The sequence below is a fragment of the Lolium rigidum genome, chromosome 7, assembly GCF_022539505.1.
Source record: "Lolium rigidum isolate FL_2022 chromosome 7, APGP_CSIRO_Lrig_0.1, whole genome shotgun sequence".
Lineage (NCBI taxonomy): Eukaryota > Viridiplantae > Streptophyta > Magnoliopsida > Poales > Poaceae > Lolium > Lolium rigidum.
In genome coordinates, this window is record NC_061514.1 from 198,383,887 (window position 1) to 198,392,787 (window position 8,901).

At 44.5% G+C, this 8,901-nt stretch overlaps 2 protein-coding genes across 4 annotated transcripts; one reads left to right on the forward strand and one right to left on the reverse strand.

Annotated features, from left to right (window-relative positions):
* The first annotated feature begins 871 nt into the window (after positions 1 to 871).
* LOC124670484 (probable ribose-5-phosphate isomerase 3, chloroplastic) lies at positions 872 to 2,167 on the forward strand. Its single transcript, XM_047206979.1, has 2 exons — positions 872 to 1,267; positions 1,602 to 2,167. Exons 1-2 carry the CDS (start codon positions 887 to 889, stop codon positions 2,037 to 2,039), a joined length of 819 nt encoding a protein of 272 aa, XP_047062935.1. The 5' UTR covers positions 872 to 886; the 3' UTR covers positions 2,040 to 2,167.
* A 2,053-nt stretch (positions 2,168 to 4,220) lies between these two features.
* Positions 4,221 to 8,638, reverse strand: LOC124673969 (serine/threonine-protein kinase Nek3-like). 3 transcript variants are annotated; one of them, XM_047210011.1, is made up of 15 exons: positions 8,420 to 8,637; positions 7,859 to 7,983; positions 7,679 to 7,745; positions 7,486 to 7,551; positions 7,286 to 7,332; positions 7,167 to 7,212; positions 6,992 to 7,072; positions 6,859 to 6,901; positions 6,699 to 6,748; positions 6,537 to 6,618; positions 6,403 to 6,452; positions 6,207 to 6,280; positions 6,068 to 6,119; positions 5,511 to 5,963; positions 4,221 to 5,034 (listed from the first exon to the last, which is right to left on the reverse strand). In XM_047210011.1, exons 2-15 carry the CDS (start codon positions 7,942 to 7,944, stop codon positions 4,468 to 4,470), a joined length of 1,764 nt encoding a protein of 587 aa, XP_047065967.1. In that variant the 5' UTR covers positions 7,945 to 7,983; positions 8,420 to 8,637; the 3' UTR covers positions 4,221 to 4,467. The 3 variants fall into 3 exon arrangements, with proteins under 3 accessions (XP_047065967.1, XP_047065966.1, XP_047065965.1); XM_047210010.1 differs by having other exon boundaries at positions 4,221 to 5,037; XM_047210009.1 differs by having other exon boundaries at positions 6,403 to 6,618; positions 8,420 to 8,638.
* Between the last annotated feature and the right edge of the window lie 263 nt (positions 8,639 to 8,901).

The window sequence follows — 8,901 nt, forward strand, 5'->3', positions numbered from 1 at the left end:
TACAAATTAGACGGTAGTTCTTTTTTTATCATAGTCACAAATTTTAATCCTTGGTCCGTGCATATAGAACTTTCAAAAGATTGTACATGCATTTTTAACATTTATGTTATTTACTCTGAATATGCCAAGAAATGAATTCTATGTTTGAATTAGATTTGTTGATTAATATGACTTAGCTGTATTACGATATTTATATGTTGGGAGACATGTTCGTGTTAGAAACAGTATTCTGATGCCTGCAACGGAATAGTGACACAGTGGGAACATCCCAATCATGGCTTCAATAAGCTGAATGTCGACCCAAGGTTCTGCGAAAAATTTAAACAGTGGAAGCTATGGAGCGGTGCTTCGTGATTGGAATGGACATGTAATGCATGTTAGGAACAGTATTTTGATGCTGCTCTTAGGCCATTGCATGCCTCCGAAGTCGAAACTTAGCTACGGGATGCTATGCTGGACCAATTGTGGAGGAATCGGATTGTTCAAATTTAATCAATGAGCTTTGGTCTTCCAAAAAAAAGCCTCCTCGTTGCGGATTTTTCTCATTGTTCAGGACATTAAAAATATCCTGATAACTTTGAAAGTGTGGAGTTTACAAATGTTTCTAGATAAAACAATGTTGTTGCTCACGAACTAGATTTGTTTAGTCAAATAAATCATGTTATATTGCGGGACGTGCGGTGCACGTGCACACTCACTAGTTTTGTAAAAGGTACTTACATATCATTTTGATAATGACAAATCTAAGGGGAAAACCCCTAGCCCTCCAAGTCACCACCAACCAACCCGTTGATCACCACACCAGGCACCAACCCCGGCACATCTCCTCCTGCGCCACCAGCTCCCCATCCCCTCCACTACCTCCCACCACCCGCTCCTACGCAGCATGGCCGCCGCTGCCACCGCCGTCCGATTCCACGCGACAGCCGCGCGGCGAGCCGCCCCGCGCCGGGTGGCGCGCTTCGCCGTGCGCGCGGATGCCGCGCAGACGGCGACGGCGTTGACGCAGGACGACCTTAAGCGGCTCGCGGCGGTGCGCGCTGTCGAGCAGGTGGAGAGCGGGATGGTGCTCGGGCTCGGGACGGGGTCCACGGCCGCCTTCGCCGTCGCCGAGATCGGCGCGCTCCTCGCCAACGGCAAGCTCTCCAAAATCGTTGGCGTGCCCACATCCAAGCGCACCTACGAGCAGGCCCTATCGCTCGGGATCCCTCTCTCCACGCTCGACGACCACCCCGTCATCGACCTCGCCATCGACGGCGCCGACGAGGTCCTCCCTCTTGCCTCGTTGCTTCTTTTATTAGCATCTCTTTTCACAAATCCTCCATTGTCCGTGGGAATATTCGAAAGATTTAAAAAAAAGGGTCCCTCTAATGCACAGTCGACTGAGAACTAATAGATTAGTTCTTTTTTTTAGATCAGTGCGCTTGTGGGTTGAATAGTAACAAAACAGTAATCGAATGCTCTGATGGTGATGCTAAAATGGTCAATCACAGCAACTCCATGTTCAATTATGTGGTCTTTGAACTGAGATTTGGATTCTCCCCTTCTGTTTTCAAACAACCACTTGTGACTAACTGCGTTCCATTTTTTCTTCTGAACAGGTTGACCCTGACCTTAACCTTGTGAAAGGACGGGGTGGAGCCCTTCTCCGGGAGAAGATGGTTGAGGCTGCATCCGGCAAGTTCGTTGTCGTTGTCGACGAGACGAAACTGGTTACTGGCCTAGGAGGGAGCGGTCTAGCCATGCCAGTGGAGGTTGTGCAGTTCTGCTGGAAGTACAATCTAGTGAGATTGCAGGGTCTCTTCAACGAAGAGGGAGTCGAGGCGAAGCTGAGATTGAACGAGGATGGCAAGCCCTATGTCACTGACAACTCGAACTACATTGTTGATCTATACTTCAAGACGCCAATCAAGGATGCGTTGGGTGCGGGCAAGGAGATCGCTGCTCTGGAAGGAGTTGTTGAGCATGGCTTGTTCTTGAACATGGCAAGCTCGGTCATCATTGCTGGATCAGATGGTGTCAGTGTCAAAACAAAGTGAGTTTTTTTAGGGGGGCTCAGCTGTTGTTGCTGTGTTGAATTTATGATTTTTCAATGACAAGCTATCTGTGTAAAGGAGGAAACTATATACTTCAATAATATATATTTTCACACCTTTGTTGCTTCTCAGTTTTTTGGTGGCTTGGAAGAATAATCTCAGTAATTGGTTGAAACCTTTGTGATTTTGATAAGTTTTGTTGCAATCACAGTAATCTTCTTGGGTGCCAATCATCGTCTAGAACAAAGTTTTGAATAAACTTGGGTGACTGCATTTATATCAGATAATTCCAAATACAGCTCACTGTTCAAGTGTTGGGAAAGAATTATGTGCATCAGACACTTAAGGCACATTAGTGTACTACAACCTAAATTAGCAATGTAATGCTCATTCAAACTTCCAAAACTAGAGGCATGTTTGATGTAAGACATGCGTCTACCATACAGCAGGATTACATGCCCAAATACAACTGAAAATTTTGGGTTGCACTGCCAATCTTCCACATTCAGAAAACTTTCGCATATGTCTCCATGTTATGCTTGCTAAAACAGTAGTTGACACAGAATTCTTCACATGGGTGTTGTGAAATCTGAGTTGGAAAGGGGTATGTTGGTACTTCTGACTTTGACTATAATTTTATGTGCTGATCATTAAGGAGTAACTTCTAAGTTTATCAAATATATATCAGAGTAAGTTGCCATGTTAAATTTTTTTTTTGAAACGGAGGCAAAAGCTTTGCCTCATCTGTTAGGTGCTCAATTTTTAGGAGAAAATTAAGCGAAAACCTACAACAATAGGGTCAAACCCTCACCAAGAGCACACCCACAAGAGAACAACACCAAAAGAAAGCAACCTCTAAACCAACTAGAAACTAGAACTGACAACCCAAAAACACAACGTCGCAAAGAAACCCACTAAAAGGACATGACAACCTAAAAGAGTCCACCACTTAAACAACTTCTCAAACTTCCCTTGTTTTGGTTATTCTCCTTATCCTCCTGATAGATACCTTCTTAAGGGATTTCTCCACCTTCTTGATCATGTCCTCGGAGGCTTTACCTGCCAAGACGCATGCAATTTCCTTGCCATATCCAGGGCTAGCCGCCTCCAAACTAGCGAGCAAACCACAAAGCTCCTTTGCAAAAAGAGCATCTGAGCTGTGAACCAACACCGCTCCATGGTCCAAAGAGGCGAGGGACTGGCAAGGCTCCGACTGCGGTGGAGAGGGTGTCGTGGCCACCTCCAAGTTCTCAAAAGAGCACAACACCGACGGAAGCAGCACAGGAGAATCCCCACTCAGCTCATGTAGCTCTCCCGTGATTTGCAACACCGGAGCCAAGAACTCGGCTATGTCCTCGCACTTAGGGTCAACCGACACAACAGGCTGCGACGACTGACAAGGCTCCGACTGAGGTGGAGAGGGTATCGTGGCCACCTCCAAGGTCTCAAAAGAGCACAACGCAGACTAAAACACCACAGGAGAATCCCCATGCAACTCATGTAGCTCTTCCGTGATTTGCAACACCGGAGCCAAGAACTCGTCAATGTCCTCGCTCTTAGAGTCAGCCGACACAACAGGTTGCGGCGACTGGCAGGGGCTGCCACGAGGAGAGAAACAACTATAAAGGTGTTCTTCCTCAACCACAGATGACTCCGAAGGTGGAAGCAAAGCCTGCACAGTGGCGAGCTCCTGTCCACCAGAAGAACATGCCTCCGCCGGCTCCAAGGAAACACCAACGCGTGCCAACAACAACTTGAGACTTGTCAGCTCCTCACGGAGAGGGCGAGCTGCCTCCTCGACGCGCATAGCAACCAACTGAGTGAGCTCCATGCGCAACAAGGCAAACTGACACTGCAAACTGACACTGAGCTCCATGCGCATAGCAACATGGCAGGGGCTCCCGTTGCCATGTTATAGAAGTGTTACGAAACTGGAAAGATTGGAGAAGTCATTAACTAACATGCTACATGCTCAGGCAAGCAAATTAGTGAAAATATAGCAGTGCTCCATGTACCTGCTAGAAGCGATTATTATTACTATTATGATTATTATTATGAAGAGGAAAAAGTCTGCTTCCTGTCCATGTGATCATTGCAAGGCAGCAAGGGGCAACACTGAAGCAGTCTTTCCACAGTAGAAATATAAAAAAGCAAATACAGCTCAATCACAACTTGATCCAGATATCAGCAAAATCTTCAGATAAATTATAGTATTGTAATACATCGAAGAATTGTTTTTCTCAAAATGTCGACATAGTTTTGAAACTATTCACAAGACCATTTCAGGTCTGAAAATTGAATTACTACTCCGCAAAGACAAGTTGGGGGAGGAAGGGGGACGAGGATACACAGTGAAACTGTACAGGGTAGACTGAAGCTAATAAAGATGCAAACTTATTGCCAGTTTATGTTTGCATTTGGAGGTCTCTAGTTATAATCCTGTTTCTTTGAAGCTCTTTGACAACCATATGGCTGTTTCTCTTGGAGACGCCTTCCCAGGCCCAAATGGCTTCAGCAAAATCCCCAGCTCCTGAAATCTCTCCTGTTGTAGCAACTGGGCACTGAACTCAAGCAAGCCCTCGAGAGCCTCAGCTCTCTGCCGGTACGATGTCGTGTCGAACCTCTTCTGCCTCCAATCAGATGACCCTCCGAGTGGACTATTGTCGATACTGATCAGGTTCAAATCAGGAGTACTGCTGCGGCTTTCGTTATCGCTCCGGAGCACTTGGAAAGTGCATTTGTCCTTGGTGATCGACTGGTCGATGGTAGATGATGGCAAGAGCTTCATGATGGGACGCAATGGATCTTCAGAGGATGCCAGTGGGAATTCAGCAATTCTGTCGATTCGAGGAGCGTTAACTGAAACATCAGGGGACTTTAGTCTGGTGAGAATGTCAGCGCACCGCCTCTTTTCAAGAGTTTTGAACATGTGCGGGGAGAGTGATGCTCGCCGTGTAGCTTGTCCTGTCTGGTCCAGTGAAGACCTTGGTGGGGGAGGCTGCTGGCGTGGAAACAATATCAGGTTAAAACCTTCTATGCACAATATTTTATCAAGTACACAGAATGCTTCGCACATGCACATGCACCTAACAAGTGAAAAGTAAAAGGAAGTCTTCAACCTTGGGCTTACAAAGGCAGCTAAAAGCAACATGTGGACAAGATGTGCAATTTTCTGCAATGGGAAATAAAATGGCACTTCCAGTTGAGGGACTAACTTTTGATGAAATATTTCTAATGAAGAATTAGTGTTGCTGGGGAAAAAGGCTTTGATGATGTTGTTGTTGTTGTTGTTGAAGAATTAGTGTCGCATTGGTTACGTGATTATTGATATATATCCACTGGCTAAGTGGCTAGGGACTGGAAATATTAACAAAGTATGCAGTGAAATATGAACAGTGGCTGGATGTTAAGATGAATCATGAACCATGGCTGCTGACAAGTTTTTGACATTTTGTATGGAGAGAGACTACATACCTCCTCTTTATGAGCTGTTCTAGCATGAAATGTCTTTGCAGGTTCTAACCGTCTCCTGGGAGTCGAGGATGCCCTTCGTGGAGTAGGTGCCGGTGATCTTGTTACTTTCGAATACTTATCATGTATGGCTTCTTCGACAACTTTCTTTGTGACCTGGACTGATAACTGATCCATTGGTTGATTAAGCAATTCAGGACAATCTTTTGGTGTTCTGGTAGATTCAGGAGGGCCATGGTTAGCAGCACTATCAAGTTTCACAACCCTCTGTACTTTAAAAGAATGACTCTTAATATATTGTGGTTTCCAATTGTCTTCGTCATCAGAACATGCATTCTTATTTGTTACATGTCTGGTAGGAAGTTTAGCTGGGAACATATTGCGAGTAGGACTTGATTTTGATTGGACTTCCAACACATAGGGCTGAAGGTGTGGATGACTAAGCAGATCTGCAGCCTGAAAATCAATATCAATATGAGGCAATGGGACGTGCAAATGGGTGCAGAAACTATGATATATTAACCACCAAAAAATATATGTTCTAGGAGAACAACACATACACTTGGTCTGTGATCTGGACTTCTACGCAGCATGCTTTTTATGAGTCCCCTACTGCATGGTAGAAAACAAATACATCAGGAAAATTTCAGATGTCATGAATTGCTCTCAAAGAACTACATACGAGTCATTGCATCTTACAGTGCACCGGAATATATAGTCGGTAAAGGAGCGACAACAGACTTGTTTATCTTGTTTATCAGTGTCTGCATATCCTGCTTGGAAAAAAAGCATCATCTCAGATGCGAATTTTGGAGAAATAATCGGTGAAACATCATCTGTTACAACTTACAAAAAGAACCTATAAGTAACGGAGCAGGTCATCATAGCTACTTACAAATGCTTTGAATGCATGCTTCAGTGCAGCCATCTCATAGATGCAGCAACCTGAAAATTGCAGATGCTTAGCCAAGAGAATAATATGAAATTCAGACCAAGACATGCAGCTGAACACTACAAATGTATACTTACCTAGCGACCATATGTCAGACTTGGAACCATATGGAATGTCAGCAAGAAGTTCAGGGCACATGTAACTGGGAGTTCCTACAACCTTCGGAAGAAACACGTATACCAAAATAAATAAGCAACTTAGAAAGAGAAACATCAAAGGGTAGGGAAAGAAAAACTTACTGATGAAGCCAAATCATCAGAAGTCAATACTTTTGCCAGCCCAAAATCACCTGTTTCCGACAACATATTCCAAACACAAACAGAAGATATTGCCATCAGCTATCTCAAGTACTTCATAGTGCAGGTACTTCTCCTAATCAATTTTACAGAGCATGCTTACCGAGCCGTATATTTTGGTCCTTTGTAAGAAATATATTTGAGCACTGGAAAAGAAATACAGTAGATGGTGAGTAACCAGTTATGCTTGACTGCATTTTCAGTAACACATAAATAAAGGTATTTGACGTAGCAACCTTCACATCGCGATGGAGGATATGATTAGCATGCAAGTAGTCAAGTGCCATTAGGAGCTGCACAAGCCACACACAGAGTTTCTGCTTGCAGAAAAATGGACACAGCAACGGGGGAAAATTCAGTAAGCAGAATTTGTAGCTGCTGAACAGCACATATTACAGATTGATTAACCACCTCTTCAGGGAAATGGTTGCCGTTGGCCTTCTTAATAGCCTCTAACCTGCACAATGAAACAACAACAATTTCATTACAGGTTCTAAATATAATTCAGAGCTTTCTCAGAAGTTACATACATGTCTCCTCCCTCGCAGTAACCAATGACGATGCACACGTAGCACCCCTGATAACAGCAACAAAAACATTCATTTCAGAACGGGGATCATATAAATCCTTCAGTAGGACCACGGAAACATTCATGGAGAGGACAAGAGCAAAGATTGCTCTGAGGACCCTGCCAATATGCACAGGTAGGAGGAGATGGGACCATGCTCACCTTCTCCACCCAAGAGTCTTTGTATTCCACAATGTAAGGGCATCTTACTTTTGCAATGAGCTCCATCTGTATGAACAAAATAGTGAGTTTTACACATTCGTCGAAAGGTCAAACCATCTTTTAGCAAAAAATCTAGCGTAAGTACTGATAGTATGTCATATGACACAGAAGGGATAGAGGCTGTTAAGGAGACCTCCTGGTGTGCCGATCGGCGGCACCTGACTGTCTGACGTGCGAGCCGGATCTTCTTCAAGACATACCTGAAACAAGCCATGCTTTAGAGACATAATCCATCCTGCAGAGATTCTATAGAGAAATCCATCCATCTATCCATTCATGAAGCAAGGATGAGCATGACTGGAACTAAGCTGACCTCTTCTTCTCAACCTTGTGCCTCACCAGGAGAGCAGAGCCAAATGAGCCCTTCCCAATCTGCTCCAACACCTCATACTGATCCATCTCACTGTAATCTGATTCAGCCCAAAAACATTTGCTTCCCTGCAAAGAAATAGATAGCCCTGAAGGATAATTGCAAGAAATAGGCCGAGTGAATTGTTTGGTACAAATGTGTCCCGTCCACCCCCAAATCCAAAAGTGCTCTTATATTCCAATTTGAAGGCGCAGTGGTAACCGATTGTTCTCGTTCGGCTCTCCTTCTCTAATCCCCAATTGTTCACTAATCGACAAAAACAGGAAGCTATGAACAAAAAGATGCTTCTAATTCATGCAATTCCCGATTCACACCCATGGAGATCAAAAGAGAGCATCGTTGCCTTGCCTTTGCTGATTCTTGGAAAAGAACAGATAGCAGAGAAAAGGAGAGATACAGAAATTCCAAACAGATTGGAGGGATTGCAACGGACCAAGCAAAAGACGAACTCGATTAATTCTAGAAAAGCCCGAAGCGAAATTGATGCATGCCAAGAATCTTTACCTGGACGGCTAATTGTTGTGCAAGGCGGTGCTGTTCCTCACGTCACCTGCCTTCCAATTTTGGAGAGAGAAAGTCTGTGCACTCTGGTTATGGAGGGGATGGTTGGCCGTGCTCGCGAGAGGTTTTCAAAGTTTTGAAAGTGCGGAGAGAGAGATGGTGGTGGGGGGCACACACGCGCGCAGACGCGCGCACTGTTCAGGGCCAGGGGAGAGACAGGGAGATTTGACTAAGATTTTATTTGCTAAATGCTCCTCCGTGTACCGAGCATTCTTTATGGGCTTATTCGTATCGCCGATTCGTGATAGCGGACTTCATACGCGTTTCTGGTACAAGCCGGCTATAAAGGCGTGGGAGACAAATTAGTGGGTTTCTTATTCTGAAAGATATGATCCCCAAGGACATGTAGTCATGTAAGCAAGTACTAGTACTTAGTGTCATCCTTGTGTAAAATTACTAATATCTGGCTGTATCAACGTATGAAA